Here is a 22989-nt window from a genome sequence, read left to right on the forward strand (position 1 = left end):
ATATAGAGAGAGAGAGAGAGAGAACCAACCTCACGTTTGTTGTACTCTTTAAGAACAGGGACTAGCAATTCATCTGACTTCTGGCTAACCCAACCAAACTTTTCCCAGCATAATCTACATGCAAACAGAGCTGATGAGAACAATTGGACTAACTAGCCACCACTACATAAAAACATCATATCATTTGGGGACACACTTCAGTGTGACCCATGGTTAGTAGCTGGTTAGGCCTATGTTTCTCTCCAAAGTGGTCTCAGGTTTGCACCCCCTCATGGTACCTTAGTATTAAGCACCAGTTTCAAGACCGCATCAGCGAAGCAGATTTAAAGGACTTATTTGCATGAAATTATATAAATTTCATTGCGGCAGCAGATCAGTCCATTGCGCCTTACTCTTTTAGAGCTGGAGTGAATAGGTGCCTTAATTTTCGTCACTTTTATTTTAGGTAGCCAGAAATACACTAAACAATATTTGCAGGCTGGACAATTTGAATGGAGTCTTCTGCTGTACCCCACAACCATTAGAAAACAAGAGATTCCAGAAAATAACTAGGTAGGTACTTCAACGGGTTTCAAACTTCGAACCACCATGGGCCTGACCCACTATAGCGTCATTGACATGGTGCCTTTACTGAAAATCCGTCCTTGAAAGTAGCAAGATATTTATCTAACCTAAAGTATTAGTGTTATTAAAAGTAGCCCAGCACGAAATAGAACATGTGATATTTCACCAAGTGAGATGCAGGAAACCTCCAATCAAGAGACTAATTTCACTATGAGCATAACTTCATTTTTATACAAAAAAGTTATATCAAGTATTTCCTCTTAAACAAATTTAGGTAGCCAATCAACAATATCACCATCATCATATCATGTGTTACACAATCACACACAACATTCTCCAGATCTGATGCACTGAAAGTAAAGGATACACTATCAAAAAGCTGAACCTCAAGAAATTCACACCTAAGGATTAGAGAGCTCACCTGCGAAGAACCAAATGATCTGGCTTTCCCCAAGTGAAAGGCTCAGTTGACTTGTCCACTTGTGGACAAGTATAAGCAGAAGTAACTGCTTCACTTGGAAAAGATAGGGGAATATGCCAATTTTTGCTCACTTTTCTCTGCAAAAAATAAAATAAATATGACAGTCATGCTTTACAACCACTTAAATATACACAAACAGAGAAGAAATTATAAATCTAGAGCGAAAACATGTTAACTTCATTACATGCTTGTCCATGAAAATTTTCTTCACATCCTCAGTCAGATCGTCTGACTGCTTGTGTTCTTGATCTTGACAATTGCTTTTCTCAAGTGGAGAGACTTCATCCATACTGCTCTTTGTATTCATATCATTCTTCCCGAGTTTTGACGACCCTCTTTTCCTTGTACTTGATGCAGACTCTGTATCCAGCTTACCAAGAATGGTAGGATCTGGTGATTCAATCCAATTCCGAAATGTATGGAGGCCATCCTCCTCAGGAAATGCATTTACAACCTCAATAGCATTGACAATGCCAATCCCGCTGCGTAAGAAACCAAAAGACTTCAAATCACTAAACATATGGAGAACGATCAAGAATGCAAAAAACAGATATAGAAAGCTCTGATAATCTGAAAAATAAAGTATAACCCCCAAAGTATACAGGTTTTCACAGAATGTGAATTTGTTGTTTTTAACCAATATATTTTGAAAAGCTGAATCCATAAACAAACAATATGGCAACCAAACTTTCCTATGAAGTAAAGGAAAAAGATCTGCAATCATTTACCTAACCCCTTCAGTATAATCACTCCCAAGAAGAAGTGCCATACGAATTAACTTCTCTCTGGTTAGGCCAAGCTCACTTTCAATGTCCTGACATGAGAAAAATTGTGAGCAAGGGCGAGCTTTCCAAGTGTGCTATATACATTGCATCTTTTAATTCAAACAAGGTTGGACAAAGAAACTGAATGGCGGGCGCAAAATTGGAAACAGAAAATATTCCCGAAGTAATGGAATTAGGTATCTGTCAATTAATTTTAAGAAAAAGAATATAAGAGAAGCCGAATTGGCTCACAGGATCCACACCTTCATAAAATATGTCTCAACATATTTTCGATCATCAAAAATATTTTTGTAAACACTCCGTGCCCCAAACAAGAACACGTCGGAGTCATCAGTCACAACACCGTCAACAAGGTTTGCGAGTTCCAAATATGCACACTGAGCTTCTGCTTCCATCGGTGCAATAATGTATGGTATGCCGAATATTTGCAACAGCTCCTACGAAAAGTAAGAAACACAAAAATATCAAGTAACTCTGTTGTTTCCAAGGAAGAATGAAATATGCTGATGAAAAAAGCATAGAGGACTAGCAAATAACAACTACGAAAGTAAAAGGGATGGAACAAAATGTTATCCTTTCCCATTTATGACAACCATCTTCAGAAGTGTATAGCTGCAGCAATTACATATCCACATGTGAAAAAAAAAAAAAAAAATCTTTCAAAAGCGTGCCGCAAGTTCAATAAGTTGAAAATTTTTCTATTCATTTTGTGTCAAATGATAAGGTCTAAAATTTAGTAAATCAAGCCTCAACGTGGCTCCCATTTGCAAAAAAAAAAAAAAAAAAAAAAAAACTAAACAATAAAGTTCTGTGATTACAAAAGATTTCACCTTCAATTCTCAATAATAAGAGTACAGAGGGATAAATCCTCTGAGGAAAACACACATAAAAAATAAAAATAAAAATATCAGAAAATAAAACCCCTAATAGACAGGTACGCATTTTGAAAGATGATAAAAGCCTACTGAGAAATATTGAGCAGGTACCTGACATTCAGTGTACATCTCACTGCTTACAGATTCTACATTACGTTCAAGCCTTCTTCGCTCATCTCCCAGATCCATACACTCTTGGTCTAAAATTAGCATTTCCTCCTCCAAATTAGCTTTGGTTACTTCAATGTCTGCATCACCAATGCCCTTAACAGGGGATTTGTCCAAATTCTGATCAATTTCCTGAGGAAAACTGTCACGACTCGTTTCCTTAACCCAATTTCTATAATCACCAGATTCTTCTGTCATCTTGTTTGGCATTGACTCACCTATGGAAGAAGGTTTCACCATTTCAACAAAACGACATGACGATTCTATTTCAGTATCATTCTTCTGATCATCAGCGCAATGAGTAATGTCACCACACAAAGTATCAGCATTATCAACATCAATATTTTTACCCACATTAGGAACAGCAGATAAGCCACCACCTTCATTTAATGTACCCAGGACTTGTTCCCTAATCACATTGACCTCCTTTGTGCTCGAAGGAGTAATACATACTGTGAATTGCATTTCTCCATGTAAATTGGCCCTTTCACTTGCATCTTGTGTCACTTGTTCTGAAGAAGAGCCCAAGTATCTTATACTGTTTAGCTCTGCAAGTCCATCAACAACAGATTTATTTTGTTGGGTAGCTGGGTCAACCATCTTGGTTTCTCTATCAATACATTCACTAGCTTTTTGAACATTTTCTCCAAGAGGTTTCAGCAATTCATGTTCCGATGATGCACGACTACACTTCTCATACTCTATATCCTCAAGACTCCTCTTTATTGCTTCCTGCAAATCAGCTTCTTCTTCGATATAACCTTTAGAAGTTGTTTCTCTGCCGGGGTAAGATGAGGTATTTTCAGTAATTCCAGAAAATCCTTCTTCCCATTCCACTTCACTGTCATCACTATCATTGGCTTTCAAATTGGTGGAATTAATTTTCAATTCACTATCAACAGGAAAACTACTACTTGTTAAAGTCCCCTCCTCCCAGTCAGAGTCTGAATTAGAATCAGGAAATTGTCTTTTTAGAGCATCATTAGCTGAAGAAATAGTAACAGGATCACTTGCTACTAAACGAGCAAATAGATCATCTTCAGCATCAAAAGGCTTTGCATCACCATCATCTTCAATGGATATCTCTATAGGAGTACCAAACTTTGAAATGCAATGATTATTTCTCTCATTCAAGTTATTATCACCAAGTGAGGATTCCCCAACCTTGTTTTGACCAGGATGACTTTTTGGCACACCAGTGTTATCAAAATTCCCATTATCACCAGGGGATGTTTCTACGAGTGTTTCATTACCAGGGGTCCTTCTTAAAATGCTGCCAATGTTATTGCTAGTGAGCATGTTCCCAGCATCGATTATCTTGTTTCCATTGGTTTTCTCCTGTTCCATCTCTTTCATCAGATCCAAGTTCCTTTGTAAATCACGGGTCATACGGATCCCCATAGCTCTTACTCTACTGACTCTAACATTGCCCCTTTCATCCAAATACGTCTCAATGTTGTCATCAAAAACCCTTCGGGATTCTTCAGGGGTTGATCCAGTCACATTATCAGTAGACAGAACACTATTCTTGACATTAGAAGAATGTTCTTTCGGTGCTTGCTGCTCGTCTCCACTTCTCTCAGCTCTTGCAGCTGCAAGTACTCTGAACCATTTGACCATTATACCTCACAAAGTTAATACTCACAATCATGGAAAATAAAACAATAACAGAGAACTAATACTCACTGTTTATCACCAGTAAATGATGAGGAAAAGATAAACTCTCTGTGGCTTTCAGAGGCTATCCGTGAAGTCTGGACACCACTAAACGCCCTTCCAGAAGCAGCTTTCTGCACGTGATCTATCTCGCGACGGAAAGCAACAGTTTTAAGATAAGATTGAATTTGTAGCTCGGAGAACTTTTCAGGGTCCTAATGTGTAAGAAAAACCAAAGAGAACAAACCCAGACTTAGAAATCCATTAAGCTCAAGAGTAGGTGTAATAGTGTAATGCAAGTAGGCAACTAATCATTAATGGCTCCAATTAAAGCATATGTAATACATTATATGACCTAACCATATTAATGAACTCCCACAACATATATACAAATAATGCATGCCAGAGCTTCACGAATTTACAAAATGTGTTTTCTGAACATACAAGTTTGTTAATTTTTTAACTAAATTGTTACCTCCATTGGTTCTAGGCCAATAATCATGCTAAGTTGAATGTCGAGGAACAAAATGCTTGCAGATAATTTTAGAAGACCTCCTCCATTTTCTGAATATCGTAGACGTATGACAATCATGAAAGTTCCTCATTATTGACTCTATTATTTAAGTTACTGCTAGTCCAATGCAAAAGTCAAACATGTTTGTCATGATCCCTTGAATACATTCAAGAAAAAGCCATAGAGCAGAGTTCCACTAGAATACTTTATTTTCAAAAACTTTGTGCTTCCAATTTCAATACCAATCAAGCATTCCTCAGAAAAAGAGAACCTATGTGACACCAATTATAAAGTTATTCCAAGGGATAACTAGTCCTGTATTCTATTGTTTCGTCTCCTAACCTATATTATGCTTCCAAAGAAAAGAAAAAAATATATACATAAAGAAGACATGGATTAGTTCTTTCAGGGTCAAAAAGTGTTTGTAATCTAGCAGTCAACTCTACAAAATAAAACTATAGATCAAATATAGATATGAACATTTCCATAGGAACCCACCTTTTTGACTTTCTGATACTTTTGTCTGTTTTCTGCCATCAATCTCTCTCTTATCTACGGAAAAGAAAATATATACCAATAAATCGCATCAGAAAAATATTTGAAGATTAATAGATAAAAGAATGACTGACAAAGAACCATAGCCATTCATATTAAGTGCTTACTTGAACAAGTAGATCAAGTTGCATCGATGGGGGCAATGCTGCCAATACAGCTGGATCAACATCACCATGCATTGCTGGCTACAATAGATTAGAGGGTATATAAATTCAAGCTAAGGCACTAGATCCCACAGACCAAAGAAGAATAATCTTTAAATCAAGGTATTGGTGTTGATTAAGCTATCCTGATGGAGTATAGGCCAATTATACGCATATTTCCAAGAATTTAACATGCAATTAAGATTCTCAAATATTATATTTTAATACTCAAAATCATCCCAAGTAATAGTGTTTATAAACATAACAGTGTTGACCTCTACCAACATACCAGTATCATCTCTTCGTCTTCATCATCTTCCTCTTCATTGACATCCTCACCAACGAGAGAAGCAGCAATTGATGTTGATGCATTATTAGTTACACTAGCATCTGTCTCTGCCGCAATAGATGCTGCAATCCTAAATTAAAAATTAAATATCAATAGTCATCCAATCACATACTTAAAGAGCTAAATGATCTTGTAGGAAATTACATTTCATCTAGTTTTTCTTGATCAACATTCCTCAATACCGCATCAGATTTTTCTGAATTGACTCCCACTAACTCAGTGGGATCTGACATAATCCTCTTACCCTTAGCATCATTCGCCTGTTTATTTGTCTGGTCAAAAACCCTTAATCAGTTCTCTGGGCTCTACTCTTTGAAACCGAAAATAAGGAATATGGATGCTAACCTGAGCAAGCAGTCCACGTTGCATTGATGGAGGCAAAGCAGCTAACACAGCTGGATCAACATCACCATGCATTTCTGGCTGCATTACAAGCAACTCAACATCAGTTAAAGAGACTCATAAACGCTAAGGAACTGATGCATAAGTCACAAACAGGAAGTCCATATTTTTAACACATAAGATTGAAGTTAACCATTTGTTGAGCTGGAAAGGACACAAGGATTTCAAACTCTGGTAAAACTTACAAGTATCAACTCTTCATCTTCTTCTTCGTCATCCACCTCACAAGGAACAGCACCAAAAGTACTTGGCAAACTGTTTGTTAAACCCCCTTCTTCCTCCGCCACAATCGACGCTACCAACCTGAAATTATGACCAAATACAGACTAAATAACTAAATCTAACAACATTATAATTAACACATTAATAACTCCAACTTCAATCTCGGCTTACATTTCATCCAGCTTTTCCTGGTTGCAACGCTTCAACGCCGCATCATTCACTTCTAAATCACTACTCCCCGAAACACCAGCTTTCTCCGAAACTTCCTGCCTCTGGTTCTTAATATCCTCAGCCAATTCTTTCAGCCTCATCGACTTAAGCTATTAAAACAGATCAAAATTTTCATAAGCTAACCAAAACTTGAAGTACAAAATTCTCAAATGCACTATCTTCAACAATCAAAATTTGCTTACATGATTGAGAAGCAACTTCTCGGCGGTCTTGCGGAGCTTGGCCTGCGAATTCTCGCGCTGTCTCCGGCGAGCGATCACAGTCCGACGCTTTAGCGCCGGCGTTCCGCCGTCGAAGACAAACACCGGCTTGGTCCTAAGGTAGAGCAGCTTGCAAATCCGGCGAAAGAATCCGAGCAAATGCGCGTTGCGGACCATCTCTCCCTTCTCGTCGCGCATCGCCTTCATGAACTGAACCATCCATATGCTCGCGTCTGTGAAAATCATGAACAAAGAGAGAGAAATGAATTAGCGTCGGAAGTTGAAACGGTGCGGGTCGGGTTAGGGTTTTCGAGGTGTTTACCGATGGCGAGTCGTCTTCCGGCTAAGGTCTCGACGGAGACGCGGCGGCCGACGGGGGCGAGTAGTTCCCAGAGGCCGTGGACTCCCATTTCGATAATTGCTGATTTTGATTTTTCAGTTTTTCTTCACCGCCGGGAAGGTTTATATATGGAGCGGAAACAGGTGAAACGACGTCGTCTAAGCTTGGAGCATTTGGGCCAGTTTTACCTTGCTGTTTTTTGGGGTTCTCTTGGGCCTTGGGTCTATGCCAGACAAGTAAATAGTAATGAGGTCCATTGGCAAGAACATACCCTAACTTGTTCCCCAAGAATCATTGGCATTCATTTCCTTGTGTTGCTCATCTCCATGCCAAAAAGACATGTCCTTAAAATGCATAAGGAATTCTTTGGGCTGAAAAATAGTTGTTTCTGTTTCTAATGAATCAGTCTTGATCTCTCTCCAAGAATGATCAGTACCCAAAGTGTAGCCAGCTGCTTTGGGAGGACTAGGAATCTCAAATGCCCTATCAGATTCCTCTTCGAGAGAAGAAATCCAATGATAAAAACTTTGTATACGTTGAAGTATGGATCATATCCAAATCCCCAATCACCAGTATGAACTTGAGCTACACAAATGATCCCATAACCCTAAACCCTACTATAATACTTGAATCCGTGATAATATATGAAGTCTGATCCTCAGTTAAATGTATTTCACTAGTGGAGGGATTGTTGTGCATGGAATTGTGGAGGTGCTTAGATACGAACCTTGGACTGCTGATCAGAGCATACCACCTTTTGGAGACAGACTTGTATCGCATCAAAGATTTGGGTGACAGAATTGATAGGATTTTCTCCACCACATTTTCATCAATACCAGAGAGAGAGAGAGAGAGAGAGAGAGAGAGAGAGAGAGAGAGATGCAGCTGCACTTCGAGAAAATATTTTGATCATGGACTCATTGATACGTATTGCAGTTGATCGTTCTCAAATCTCAACTCTCTTAAACATGCGAATTTCTCAAACAAACAAAAAAACATGCAAATGACAAGAAAATGATCATTAGAGTTAGGATTGTACATAGGCTCGCTCGAACAACTCGTGTAATTAAGTAATTGTTAATACCCTGAATTATCTAGGCTGTGATTTCCAATTGACACCAGGATGAAAGGTGCAAGTAAGTACCTCACTTCAACATCTGTTTGCTACCATTTTATATCATAAATTTTACAACAATGAATTCCCTGGTGTCGTTAAAATTTGGATGCACCCTTTCTTCTAGGTCTGCAAGGTGACAAAATTAAAAAGAATGTACAAAGAATGTGCTTGAGTAGTTGCTGATATTTCTAGGAAACATTTGAAAGCTGAGTGTTGGCTGTTATGAATCTGTCAAAATAAGTGTTCGTAATATGCAGTTCTGGCATGTATGCCCTGGATGTTATCATCATCAACCCATAATGTTGTCCAATGTGTGCTTCACTATAAAATGCTTTCTTGTGCTTAAACTTTGAATATATCTCTGGAATTAATATGCTTCAGGCGCATTCATCCTACTTTTGGTTGTTAAGTACATGTCGCAAGCGCTGAACATGATTCCATACTCATACTCCTGTGGAGAAAACAGTTAGTTGCTTCGGAGAATGGAAGCTGGAAATTGGCCTAGATGATTTTATTGGGGTTTTGGCCGGGGAACTCACCATGTTCGATTCAAAGCTTGCTGATGCTATTATGGAACTTATGTATCATGATTTAATCATTTAAGTCTGCCTCTGTCCAGCCACTGCTGCTATTGAAGAACATTCATGGATGCATGAAAGATCCTAAATATAATGGAAATGAGACTCCTTCCAGTGTTGCATGCATATCTTATCTTGTCGAACTATTTGGCTTTGGTTTCTTTTATATCAGCAAAGGATTCTCTATTGTTAAAGGTAAACAGTAAGTTACTACTTCTTTCTTAATCCTGATGTTTCTAATTTGAAGAATTCTTTTTTCCCTTGTACAGGCTTTGCCTGGTCCTGATGTACCTCACATTAGATAGTGACGACCGGCATCTATAAGGTTTCATAACTTCCATGTACTACTTCTTCTTGCAGCCTAGACTAGCTAGCTAGCAGTTATCATAGAACCTGTGAAGCACTTCAAGGATGTTCACATCATGAGGTAATTAATGAGAACTGATATTACTTTGAGTTTCCTCATTCTACAGAATTAATTTGGCCGATTTTTAATCCACTCGTTGTCGAATCCCAAATGTCTTGTTTTAATGTTGCATATCCTAAGAGTCTTAGAAAACATATTGGTCGTTGGAAACTTGGAATGATGTCTAATGATATGTACACAGCTCTATGTATATTTCCACTTTCTGATACTGTATTATGAATAGGTTAATTGTTAGATAGAGACACCATATCCAGAATTTGCTAATGCAGGCAAACTGGATCATATAAAAAAGATGTTAGAACTAGTAGATTTGGAATTCATTCTTGCTCTGAATTCTAGTTTAAGAGTCCGCATACATGACACATTTGAAATTAACTTTGTGCAGCCAAAAACCTTTCCTCTCAATTTCTATTCTTCAAATTACAGCTTCAGGCCTGAGAGTCAGGACAAATCTTCATCTTGCAGTAGTATATGTGAGTGTGTACACATATACAGGCAGGCAGGAAATCGAATGAAAGGTGACATAAATACAACTCTATATATTAACAAGTTTGGCATCATCGTCTATTGAGATCTGAGCCGAATGAGAAGCATGTGAACACACACAAGGATGCGAATCTGTTTCAGAAAAATATGGCTATCTTTGTCTTATGCTTTCAGTTTTGTGAATTCCAATATTCCATCAAGCCAAGGATGCAGTCACTTTGAGTCTATGACGAAGCTTATTGATAGGGAATGATAATACCAATAGTTTTACATAGAATATGAAATCTAATTGAGACTTATTAATGTCTGTCGATTAAAAAAATTGCAAATCCCTCTTATGGTGGTTAAACAAGTGCATTAGGACCCTGAATGACTTTACATTGTACGTTGTTGTACAGTTGTATTCTATGGCATTGTAGAATTTCCTCTAGAACTTGTTTGATGGGCCAAAGCAGCTACGTCTCAACCATCTGATCATGCCGAGACCAAGTGTCTGCAAGTTTCAATTTGCTCTACCATGTAACTCAATGGTCGAAACCATAGTATAGGTCTCCATCCATTACACAAAGATGCATCTCCGCGTAATGGCATGGAGACCCGAAATAGTACAGGTCCTCACATTCTTCTTTCTACATATGTCCACTCCAAATCGTCCATGTAGATTATGCTAGGTGACATTTTGAGTTTTTGACAACATCAACTTCATCAATTTGGTGTTAATTTGATTACAAGGCTTGTCACAATCAATATCATTGTTAACGTCTGTAATTTTACTTCATCATGACCTCATGGAAAACGACCTGACAGACCATTTCCAACCATTATTAAGCTGCCGGCGGCAAATTAATATAAGTTTGAGACAAATTCCAATGGCTTCTTATATAACATCAAGGTAAGCAACAAGAATCCAAATGTCTCATTGTAGAGTCGGCCAGTATCGGCAATTATAACTAACCTCAGCTTTGAAGTTTTCTTCCTCTTCCACAATCCCAACCATTTCTCAAAGAACACTTCCCATATATGCCATATGGTGTACACCTAAAAATGCTTAGATCATTCAAAATGAACAAAATTTCCGTCTGCGTAATCTTCCTTTCATTGTTTCTCTTCATCCACAGCACTAGTTCTAAAGTGGATGATGAGACCAGGGATTCACTACTCTCCTTCCTTGATAAACTTTCAAACCATGCTACTCAACCTGGCTTTGCTTTAGGTTGGAGCTCCTTGTCTGATCCCTGCACCGAGCCCAAATGGAAAGGTATAACATGTGATTCTCAAAACACTAGTGTCACAGAACTCTTTCTAAACAACCTAAGCCTCATTGGAGCCCTTGATGTTGCTACCCTTTGCAATGTGAAATCTGTTGCTGCCTCTCTCAGCATTCTTGACCTCAATGAAAACAGCATTGAGGGAGAAATTTCAGCTGATATTCAGAACTGTCAGCAACTCACTCGCTTGAATGTAAGCAGAAACCGGTTTTCAGGAAACCTTCCTGATTCACTTGTCACGTTAAGCAACCTGAGAAGGCTTGACATTTCCAACAATGACTTCTCTGGCAAGTTACCTGAGTTGTCTTTAATTTCAGGTCTTACAGGTTTCCTTGCTCAAAATAACCAGCTTATTGGGGAGCTACCAAAATTCGATTTCTACCATTTTGATACCTTCAATGTCTCCAACAATAACTTGCATGGTCCGATCCACAATGCGAATGGGAATTTCTCTGCAAGCAGCTTCCTTGGTAATCCTGGATTATGTGGAGATCCACTGCCACAGAACTGTTCAGCAACTTCTTCTTCTTCTACATCCGCAGCGGATGACAAGCCGCACTCAAAGGGTACCTCTAACAAAGTTCTCATCTACTCGGGGTATGGTATTTTGGCCTTGGTTTGTCTAGTGTTACTCATATCCAGGATATGTAGCAAAAGAAGAAAGAAAAATGATAAGGCTGTTGATGCACCAGTGAATAACAAGGTAGCATCAGTTGATGAAAGCATGGTCAGCAAATATAGTGCTTCATCGACTGAGTTCAAAAGCGGTATCAGTAAATCACAATATTCTGTCACTTTCTCAGCCGAGAGCACTGCTAATATGAACTCCACCACACTTGTAGTCCTCTCCAGCCCTGTGGTCAATGGATTAAACTTTGAGGAGTTGCTTAAAGCTCCTGCTGAGATGCTAGGGAGAGGCAAATATGGTAGCCTCTACAAGGTCATCATTGATTTTGGGGCGACCCTTGTTGTCAAAAGGATTAAAGACTGGACAATTTCAACTAATGATTTCAAGCTGAGAATGCAGAGGTTAGACCAAGCCAAGCACCCTAATGTCTTGTCTGCTCTTGCCTTCTACTCCTCTAGACAAGAGAAACTTCTGGTCTATGAATATCAATACAATGGAAGCCTTTTCAGGCTCATACATGGTAAGTTTTTCGCTTTATCATAAATTTTGAATACTAAATATTGAAATCAGAATGCATAATGAGAAGAAAGTTTTCCCAAATGTTAGTTACTTAACGATGTGATAGACTGATAGCATGACAATATCTTGTTAAGTATACATACTAGAAATAATCAAATGAAACACTGTCACATTACTCAATTAGTATAGGAGGTTATCAAGAAATATTGTTTGCAGAATTCTGATGTGGTAATTGTATGAATCAGGAAACCAAGGGGGCAAAGCCTTTAATTGGACCAGCAGACTTTCTTGTGCAGCAACCATTGCCGACACATTAGCTTTCATGCATGATGATCTCCAAAAAGATGGGATTTCTCATGGCAACTTAAAATCTTCAAACATCTTGTTGAACAAGAACATGGAGCCTTGCATAAGCGAGTATGGTCTTATGGAGATAAATGATCATGACAAAATATTGCCGGGGAAGGTGTCTGCTGCCACTAGTGCTTCTACCACATTTAAAGCAGATATTTGTGGATTTGGTGTGATTCTTCTTGAGCTACTTACAGGAAAACTTGTGCAGCACAATGGAGTTGACTTGACATCTTGGGTACACTCGGTGGTTAGAGAGGAATGGACTGCAGAAGTTTTCGACAAGTCCTTGTATTCAGAATGTGCAAGCGAGGAGAGGATGGTGAACTTGCTCCAGGTGGCTATAAAGTGTGTCAACCGTTCTCCAGAGGCTAGACCGAGCATGAAACAAGTTGCTACCATGATCAACAACATAAAAGAGGACGAAGACAAATCCACATTCATTGATGTATGAATCATGACACTGAAAAGTTGTGATCTCCTTATAAAATTGAATTGGATTTCCTGTTGATATAGAGACTTGCAAAGTAAATTAGCACTTTTCTCCCATATCTGTATTTTAATGTACTAGAACCTTAATTGTCGTAAGAATATTTTGTACTTCCATCCAATAAGTTAAAGCATATCCTTGCAACCACCTTCGAGCTCATGTCTTTAAAGAACTGAGTTTTCTCTCCTTTGTCTTCGGCGCTAGTCGGGCGGACAGCCGGCACCTAGTGCCCAGATAATTAATTGAACGCTTAAGCGGCGCCTAGGCGGTTTTGTATTTTCCATATTTTTTATTTTTTAATAGCAAATAAAATATAAAAATAAATTTATAAAATGCATAATAATGTTCCAAAATAGCAAATATACTTCAAAAATAAATAAAATGGTAAACTACTATGTTCTTAGAAATAAAAAAAAACAATTTGAAATAAACAAATTAGGCTTTTATGTGTTTTGGTTAAACAAAGAAAAAAAAAAACTAATCGGGCCGCCTAGCCCGCCCAGGCGCCGCTCAGCCCGCCTAGGAGGCCGTTTTTCACGCTGACGCCTAAATTGAACGATTAATGAGAAATCAGAACGGTGAGCTGACGCCTAACGCCTAGGTGGCCTGGGCGGTGTTTTTTAGAACATTGGGCCTGCTATTAGTTTTACCCATTTCTTCCCGTTCGCGCAGCAAGTGGTGAGGGAGGGTGGGCTAGTATATTAGGATTTGGCTAGGTCGATCAAGGGTTCAAAGTTGAAACCCTTCCAAAGGAACCAAAACTTTTGCCTTTATCAATGAACTTGCTGTCAGATCTAGGTTAGGGATGCCGAGGCCGAGATTGGCCCCCCGGGAGAGGGAGAAATCGGACGAGGGTGAAGCGAAACTGTACGTTTGTACTTACGAGTTCCATTTTGTTTATGTCAAAGAATTCAATCGATACCGTGTCCACGCCATCAAATTGAGCGACCTGTTCTCTTTTGACCTTACCCCGATTCCCATGTTTTCTTCTCAATCCGATTCCGACCTACAACAAGTTGCTGTTCTAGAGGGAGAAGCCGTTCCCATCAATATGGGTATTGGTGTCTTTGGCTCTCGAATTATTCTGGCCGGCGGCTGCTATAAAGTGCGCCCCCCTGCACGAACCTATGTTTTGGAGACTGATCAAAGTGTGGAACCCAACCCCAGGTTCATCAGCTGCATGAGCAGCAGACGCAGACGCAGACGCAATAAACCCCCCTCTGTTTTCGTGACTCGTCATTTGGTAGAATCCGACCCCATCAGATGGATTCCTCTACGCAAAGTCATCAGCAGCAGCAGATGGATTCCAGGATTGCCAGGAGGACAGAAATTTCGTCCCTGGCTGGGGGAGATCGACAGTAAGCTATATGCTCTCTCTGGTCGTGAACGTGGCCAGGAAGGTCCGGCTTTCCAAGTATTTGACCCCAAAACCAGAGCATGGGCTTCTCTCCCAAGTCTTCCAACTGGAGACGACCTTTCCTGGGGAGCCATTCGTCCATCCAACGTTGCAGTTGTGGGCACCAAGATCTTTGTCACACTTCGCACAAAGGAGGACACAGAAGGCCAGCTACTCTGCTTTGACGTGGCTGACCCCAAGGCAACATGGTCTGATCGTGAACCCCGCATTCGGGACGATATGGGTGTTTTCCCAGAAATTTTCAACAAGGTTTTAGTCGTGGACTCGCAGGAGGAGGATGAGAAGCTAATCTTTAGCTTTGATTATGAAAACATACTAGTCTCCCGCATGGTGCTGTCCGCTCAGGGTGAAACTGATTGTATTGAACTAGTAGCTAAGATAAGTCTGTCTGGTGAACTTGAAGGATTTGAAGGAACCGCATACAGCTGTGTCCATCTTGGAGGTCAAAAAGTATGCTTTGCATTCTTCTGGGTGACAACTCTTCTTGTGCTCACTTTCAATTATTCCTATTCAAAATCTACAGCTAGTCCTCCTCTTCCTAGAAGTGCTTCAGAAATTTTAACTTATGAATCAATTTGTGGATCATTCTCTGTCCAAACCCTGGGTCTTCGCCAGTTCGAATACAACACTAGTCAGCTTCAGGATATATGTGTGCTCAACATGGGTGGTTGCTTTGTCTTCTAACTCCATCACTCTCTGTAAGCCTACAAGTCATGACATGCTCTGCTGGTGAATGAGAAGGACAAGTTGCTCTGCACCACCGAGGCATGCTTTTGCAATATATTAATGTCGTGTTTCCCTCTGATTATGTATGTTTCAGAATCATCTTATGTAATGTAATGCAACTTCTACCTTCTCAAACAGTAAGAAAATAATGCCACTTCTATGTAGCTTGACTCTTTCGCTTGTTTCTTGATTTTGACCGACTATGTAGCAGAATTAAGGATTAACCAAAAAAATGTAGCAGAATTAAGGACAAAAATAAATAAATAAATAAATCAATGAACTGGCTGGTAGCTAGAACAATTCTGCTAAAGCACTAAATCTTCTAGCAGCAAATACTAGATCACTAATATTTGGAAACAAAATGAATCAAAGCTAGTCAGTCTAGAAGCAAGAACATTGTAAAGCTGAGAGAACCATCATGGCAGTACCAGTTTTAGCATGTTTGATGGGCATCTAGTCTACAATTTCTGTATTTCCAATTTGGCTAAAATGGTGGATATGAAAAGATAAGGATTTTTCTGAGCACCAATATACCATTTGTGGTGCTGACATGCTTCTAAGTTGGTGATAGACAAAATCATGACTTTGAACACAAATCTGGTAGTGAAGCAATACCACAACTCTGCTGCTAGTCAAGCCACAAATCATGAAAGCTTATAGCACCAGAATGCATGTTTCCTTCTCCAATTTGAAAGGTCACCGACGCAACGCGAAGTCGACGATTTAAATCCACACAATGAACCAAAAGTCATATATCATCATATTGATTCTTGAAGATTATTAATGAAATCATCTTTACCTGCAGAAGTGCAAGTACATGAATACAGCAGAAAATTTGAAATATGTAATTTTCTCCTAACAATGCCTTTGGCAGATTATATGGACTGATAATGAGTATAAAGAAGGTGTTAACTTGTCCTTATCACAGGTGATGCAAGCAATGCAGCTTTAAGAAGGACTATACTTTTCCAGAGCTAGATCAATCAAACTGCAATTAGATTCTATTCCCCCAGTTGTTCACTAACCTAACATGATTGGCAATTTTATACATGTCTCACTTACCTAACTGCAACCCATAATCTTCCCCTTCTGATAAGTTTCCAACTAATATGTGATTGTCATTGTAAACCCTCACACCTAAAATACCTAATTGTCTTTAAGTTTAAGATTAAGTATTCATATGCATCATACTTTAAGGCACACCTAGTTGCCCCAAATACAAGTAATATCGTTTACCTAGATTCCCAAGGAATGTAACAGATCAGCTGTTTTGTCTATAAACAAGCTGAAACTAGAATAAACACACAATCTGATATCAGATACTAACTTAGAAAGGTACGTGTATTCAAACCGAAATTACATTTTTGAAAATTACTTATCATATAATTGTAACTAAATGAATGGACGAACTCAAATATCGTAAGATAGCTGATAATATACGACAGCTCAAACTACGACTTTTTTAACAAAATAAATTTACTATTGGTCCATAGTGATACAAAGTTGGAAACTTATACCACGTTACGCAATGATTTACTATTCAAAATTGCTTACCTCATTTTCGCCTTTTCTATAAACTTGTGGAATGTATGGAATTATTGTAAATGAAATGCAAATCAGATCGGGTGTCAAAATCACATCACATCTCTAATAATACCAAAAAATAAATTCATTATTAATTTATCAAAAAACCAACCACCTCTAGATGTGCCAAACAGAACTGAACCACCTGGTTCGTTATCATAGACCCGGATCCACCAAATCAACCCGGCCCAGGCCAACCTCGAAGCCCATAACTTTGTCCGCTAGCAGTTGACCAAATCAGTCCCACGCGCTCCCTCGAGCACGTGGAGAGCCTATATTTAGTGCCTCTTTTTGTACTTTAGGAACTCTGGCCACTGTCACCTCTTCTGGTCTCTCTGGTTTCCATCAAGAAACTCAATCTAGAGAGAGAGAGAGAGAGAGAGAGAGAGAGAGTGAGAAAGTGACACTTTCAGACAAGAGAGAGAAAACAGAAGCAAGCCCAAGTGAATGAACTTTCCTCTTCTTTTTACCAAGTCACCCACAAAGCTTCAGTGACTCAGTCTTTAGGGTTTTCTGCTGCAACACAAGTGCACACCCCAGAATCAAGTTAGATATCCTCTTGTTTTTTACTGTGCTAAATTGTTCATATGGAGTATGAAATTGTATGTGCATTAAAGTTGTGGAGAGATTTGGTGTTTTATTAAGTAGTGGATATGGAGGAAAAGGTGCTTGATTTGAGCTCAAATAGCTGCAAAGTGGAACTGGGTTGTTGTTGTGTTTGATCTCTGAGTACACAAGAGTTATAGTGTTAGATGGTTTTGTTGGGAAAACCAAATTCAAGATGTCTTGGGTTCAGCAACAAATCAAGCTTAATGATGGTTATATGAGCTACCCACCACCATATACTGGTACCTTTTACAGAGAATCCAGTCCCTCACTACCATCACCACCTTCATCCTCATCATCTGGTACAAAGATCAGTCCTGCTGTGCTTTTTATCATTGTGATTTTGGCTGTGTTGTTCTTCATCTCTGGTTTGCTTCACCTGCTTGTTAGATTTCTTATAAAGCACCCATCTTCAGCTGCTTCTCAGACTAATAATAGGTACCCAGAAATTTCCACTGCTGATGTTCTTCAGAGGCAGCTTCAGCAGCTCTTCCATCTTCATGATTCGGGTCTGGATCAGGCTTTTATAGATGCTCTTCCTGTTTTCCAGTATAGGGAGATAGTGGGTTTGAAAGAGCCGTTTGATTGTGCTGTTTGTCTGTGTGAGTTTACTGAGAAGGACAAGCTCAGATTGCTTCCTATGTGCAGCCATGCTTTCCATATCAACTGTATAGATACTTGGCTACTGTCGAATTCGACATGTCCTCTTTGTAGGGGTACCCTCTTCACTCCCGGGTATTCGGTTGAGAACCCAATGTTTGATTTTGAAGACTACAGAGAAGAAGATGGGTATCCCTGTAATGGAGAGAATGGGTTCACTTCTAGTCAAAAGACGGTGGACCTTGAGGAAGTTGTTGTTGACAATGGTGTTTTGCCTGTGAGACTCGGCAAGTTTAGAAAGGTAGATGCTGAGGTAGGGGAGACCGCAGGAGGAGAGACTAGTAGCAGTACATTGGATGCAAGAAGATGCTATTCAATGGGATCGTATCAGTATGTGCTTGATAATTCAGAACTCCGGGTTGCCTTATCAAAGGATCAACAGGGCCGCAATATAAAGCTAACAAAAGAGGAACACAGTGGTAATCCGTCAATTGATAGTGATGTAGAGGCGAAGAAGATTGGTAGTGTGACTAGAGGTGAAAGCTACTCTGTTTCCAAGATCTGGCTATGGTCTAAGAAGGGCAAGTATTCGAGCTCAATAGATACACAGACGGGTATGCCTTCATCACTTAATACAGACTTGCCATGGATGAGAAGAACAGAAGAAGCGAGAGAGGTATAATTCCTTATTGTTACCATCCGTGGTTGAATTCAATAGAATGATCAAAGGTTATTCCATCTTAGTCTAGTTTTGCCTTTACCAAAATTTTTTGCAATGCTAATTTAGTAAGGGTGTGTGGCATTAGTGCGTGACTGTTGTTGTACCATATCATGTCCTTCGACACTGAGATGTTATGTCTTGTGAAGAAGGCATTTTCTGATTTTAGGGAATGACATTGTATGATGGTTTCTCTAGCTATGCTGTTGTTGTGTGCTACAGAAAAATGTATTAATCTGATCACATCAATTACTAGAGCATATTTTGGTGACCTCAGTTCAAGGTTACAAACAATTTTCTTGACTGGATAATCCAATCCTCTTCCAGTTCATCAGATGGGGTAATGCTATGAAATGGGTTTAAATTGTTTGCAACCAGAAGATTTCTGTTCAGCATTGTGGATAGGTTCTTATTATGAAAGGGCAAAGTTTTGGAGGCCTTATCTGTGTCCTCCATGCTTCTGTCCAATATTATTATCCATGTTAAACTTGCATAGTGTTTGAGATAAAACAATAGTTCCATACTAATGTTCAGCAATGATTCTCCTGGTTTTGAGCTTGGACCTGTCCTTTTTCTTCGGGTTGCTCATTTCCACTCTTATGATTCATTGCAAGGGCCTAGTTGTCAGCTAAGTCGATTGCATACTTTGTTTTTGTCTCTTGATGAATCTGACTGTTCTGAATTCTGATCTTGGTAGCTTGGCTATAGCCACTGATCTTGGAATGATAAGGTGAATGCAATCTAATATGATGCCATACCTAAGTGTGTTCTAGTGATCTTTTTGGGCAGTATCATGATGGTGGGATCCATGAAAGCTGTGTTACTACAGAATCTTTCGAGATCTTTTATTCAAAAATTGGCTGGAATATGGAGTCTCTTTTTGCCCATTCCCATGTGGTCATGTTGAAATCAAATTCCCCTCAAATTTTTTAAAATGTGCTTTAATTGTCTTATTGACTTGCATAGCAAATGTGCACCTTTTGAAGACATTTGAGTGATTTGACTAAAACCTTTAGGTTGTTAGAAACATAACCTCCCATGTTGTGGTGAGCATTAGGGATCAAATTCAAGTACATTATTAGAAGGGGTAGGACTACTACTTGTGAGAGGATTCAGACGCTACTTCTACAAAACTGCCAAAGTTGAGAAGAGGCTTGGACATTGTAATCGTTCCAATAAGACTCCGCCAATAAGATACGAAATGTGTGAATTGCAAATATTCAGGACCCGTGATTTTGTTTTGGGAGACGAGTTGTCAATTGGCTCCAAACTACTAAGTACTAGCAGGTGCCAAAACTCTTTTTCAAAGAAACAGATTCGAATAGTGCCACTTGTTTATTTTGGGATTGCATTCGAATATGAGAATATGGAAAATGATCTTGTTTTGTTTAAGCCCTCCTATGGGAAAATGTAGCACACAGTCACCAAGACCTCAATCTAATGCTAAAATAAGATACACTAGTCATTTTGTCCCTTGTGTAGATCGGTTTATCCCGAATGCTTTGTTAAGTAGGAGGTAATTTGTGTTCTTTTGGATTGCATAGCAAGGCGTTGGGGCAGGCTATGGCTTCCAAAATGCGCGAGTCCAGGCATTGCCAAGTCCAACCGAGTTGTCGATGACATGAAATGCCGGACCATATAGGGCAATACTCATCTCGTTCCTACTCAGTTGCATTTTGTCCCTGCTTGAATTTGATCCACTGCTTGAATTTACTCGGTTACATTCGATTAACTCTTCATTTCTTAGATCAAATCGATATTATCAAATCGATATTCATCATCACCAACGGAAATTCTTACAAAGACTAATTAATACCATAGCCTACTTTTTTTTTTTTTTTTTTTTTTTGAATAATACGAAAATCTTATTGATCAAAGATAGAGCCTACACCTAATACCATTTGGAATAGTGGCATAAGTATTTCTTTAAGTAGGAGAACATGACTTCGACTCACATCAGACTCGTTGTAGTATTTGAGTTATTTATTGATAAAAAAAACAAAACAAAAAAAAACAAAAGATGCTACAAAACAAATCATTCTACTGCCTTTCGTATAGAGAGCAAATAAGAACAAACGATTGTAAATGATAGCATTCTCAGTACATCCATTCAAGCTCACTTAACAAAGCAAGCCTATAATCTAAGGAAATAGGAGCAAAGATTATACGCAATTCTAAAATAGTAGAAACATAGAGTGTTCATGACGGGTTAAGGCGGGTCAAGGTGGCCCCATGCGCGTCTAGGCGGGTTAAGGCGGGTCAAGGCGATCAAGGCGGGTTAAAGCGGGTCACGACGGCCCCAGCCGGGTCAAGACGGCACCTTGGGGACCCTAGATGGGTCAAGGCGACCAAAGGCGGGTCAAGGCGGCCCAGGCGGGTTAAGAAGGGTCAAGGTGGCCCAAGGTGGCTCAAGGTGGGTCAAGGCGGGTCAAGGCGGTCCAAGCCGGGTCAAGACGGTCCAAGACGGGCCAAAGAGGGTCAAGGCGGGTCAAGGCTGGTCAAGGTGGGTTAAGGTGGGTCAAGGCGGCCCCAGCCGAGTTAAGGCGGCACCTTGGGGCCCTAGATGGGTCAAGGCGGCTTATTGGCGGGTCAAGGAGGGTCAAGGCGGCCGAAGGCGGGTTAAGGCGGGTCAAGCCAGCCCAAGGCGGGTTAAGGAGGGTCAAGACGACCCAAGGTGGGTGAAGGCGGGTTAAGGAGGGCCGAGGAGGGTTAAGAAGGGTCAAGGCAGGTCAAGGCGGTCCAAAGCGGGGCAAGGCTGTCCAAGGCGGTCCAAGGCGGGTTAAGGTGGGCCAAGACGGGTTAAAGCAGGCCTAGGCGGGTCAAGGCTGGTCAAGGTGAGTTAAGGCGGGTCAAGGCGGGTTAAGGCGGGTCAAGACGAGCCAAGGCGGATCAAGGCGAGTCAAAGTGGGTTAAGGCTTCCCAAGACGGGTTAAGGCAGCCCCTTGGCGGTCCTAAGCGGAACAAGGCGGCCCCTTGGCGGCCATAGACGGGTGAACGCGGCCTTTAGGCGGCCCCAACTGCCCTTGGAGGCCCTAGATGGGTCAAGGCGTCCCAAGGCGGGTCAAGGCGCCCCTAGATGGGCCTAGGAGGGTTATGACGGCCCAAGGCGACCTCTTGGCTGCCCTAGGAGGGTTAAGGTAGCCCCTTAGCAGGTCAAGACAGCCCTTTGGCGGCTTGAGACGGGTGAACGCGGCCCTTTGGTGGCCGAAGGTGGGTTAAGGCGGGTCAAGGCGGCCCTATGCGGCTTTAAGAGGGTCAAGGCAGCCCCTTAGAGGGTCATGGCGGCCCTAGCGGGATTAAGGATGCCCCTTGGCGGTCCTAGTAGGGTCAAGGCGGCCTAAGACGGGTCAAGACGGCCCATGGCAGGTCAAGGAGGGTCAAGGCAGCCCTAAGCGGTTTAAGGCGGCCCCTTAGCAGCCGTACGCAACCCCTTCGCAGCCCTAGGAGGGTCATGGCAGCCCCTTGGCTGCCCTAAGCGGGGATACAAGGGCATAGGATGGTCAAGGCGGCCCAAAGCGGGTCATGGCGGGTCTAGGCGGTTCTACGAGGGTCAAGGTAGCCCCTTGGAGGGTCAATGCGGCCCCTTGGAAGGTCAAGGCGGCCCCTTGGTGGCCTTAGATGGGTGAAAGCGGCTCCTTGGCGGCCCAAGGAGGGTCAAGGCGGATTAAGACGGGTCAAGGCGGCTCTAGGAGAGTCAAGGGGGCCCAAGGTGGGTCAAGGTGGCCCACGGCGGGCCAATGATGGTCAAGGCGTCCCCTTGACTCCCCTAGGCGAGCCTAGGAGGGCCTAGGTGGGTTAAGATGGTTTAAGGCAGGCCAAGACGGGTGAAGGCCGGTCAAGGCGGGTTAAGGCGGGTCAAGGCAGCCGAAAGAGGGTTAAGGCAATCCAAGGCGGGTTAAGGCGGGCCAAAGTGGGTTAAGGCGGGCATAGGCGGGTCAAGGCTAGTCAAGGTGGGTTAAGGCGGCCCCAAGCGGGTTAAGGCGGGTCAA

General features: G+C 40.9%; 3 protein-coding genes across 3 annotated transcripts in view; 2 read left to right on the forward strand and 1 right to left on the reverse strand.

The window, feature by feature from the left end:
- LOC101313912 overlaps nt 1-7576 on the reverse strand; it is a 10396-nt gene extending 2820 nt beyond the window's left edge. The window contains exons 1-16 of the mRNA XM_004304552.1: nt 7468-7576; nt 7128-7378; nt 6886-7034; nt 6678-6795; nt 6436-6513; nt 6235-6362; nt 6031-6160; nt 5706-5783; nt 5542-5595; nt 4560-4744; nt 2817-4476; nt 2073-2267; nt 1774-1859; nt 1230-1527; nt 986-1122; nt 30-114 (exon numbers count right to left, since the gene is read on the reverse strand). Of these exons, the coding sequence (XP_004304600.1) occupies nt 30-114; nt 986-1122; nt 1230-1527; nt 1774-1859; nt 2073-2267; nt 2817-4476; nt 4560-4744; nt 5542-5595; nt 5706-5783; nt 6031-6160; nt 6235-6362; nt 6436-6513; nt 6678-6795; nt 6886-7034; nt 7128-7378; nt 7468-7555 (3720 nt within the window). The 5' untranslated portion in view covers nt 7556-7576. The remainder of the gene's footprint in view (nt 1-29; nt 115-985; nt 1123-1229; nt 1528-1773; nt 1860-2072; nt 2268-2816; nt 4477-4559; nt 4745-5541; nt 5596-5705; nt 5784-6030; nt 6161-6234; nt 6363-6435; nt 6514-6677; nt 6796-6885; nt 7035-7127; nt 7379-7467) is intronic.
- Nucleotides 7577-11155: 3579 nt separating this feature from the next.
- On the forward strand, nt 11156-13313 carry LOC101291456 (probable inactive receptor kinase At2g26730-like). Its single transcript, XM_004306288.1, has 2 exons — nt 11156-12509; nt 12754-13313. Exons 1-2 carry the CDS (start codon nt 11156-11158, stop codon nt 13311-13313), a joined length of 1914 nt encoding a protein of 637 aa, XP_004306336.1.
- A 4322-nt stretch (nt 13314-17635) lies between these two features.
- Nucleotides 17636-19372, forward strand: LOC101314200 (RING-H2 finger protein ATL46-like). Its single transcript, XM_004304553.1, has one exon. It carries the CDS (start codon nt 17858-17860, stop codon nt 18962-18964), a length of 1107 nt encoding a protein of 368 aa, XP_004304601.1. The 5' UTR covers nt 17636-17857; the 3' UTR covers nt 18965-19372.
- Nucleotides 19373-22989: the final 3617 nt, after the last annotated feature.

Source organism: Fragaria vesca, linkage group LG6 (assembly GCF_000184155.1).
Source record: "Fragaria vesca subsp. vesca linkage group LG6, FraVesHawaii_1.0, whole genome shotgun sequence".
Classification (NCBI taxonomy): Eukaryota; Viridiplantae; Streptophyta; class Magnoliopsida; order Rosales; family Rosaceae; genus Fragaria; species Fragaria vesca.

Bases quoted from the DNA above. Each gene is read 5' to 3' on its own strand.
- LOC101291456 (XM_004306288.1), top strand. From the start codon at position 11,156: ATGAACAAAATTTCCGTCTGCGTAATCTTCCTTTCATTGTTTCTCTTC. The intron at 12,510-12,753 runs GTAAGTTTTTCG...TGTATGAATCAG, and splicing joins CCTTTTCAGGCTCATACATG to GAAACCAAGGGGGCAAAGCC.
- LOC101314200 (XM_004304553.1), top strand. From the start codon at position 17,858: ATGTCTTGGGTTCAGCAACAAATCAAGCTTAATGATGGTTATATGAGC.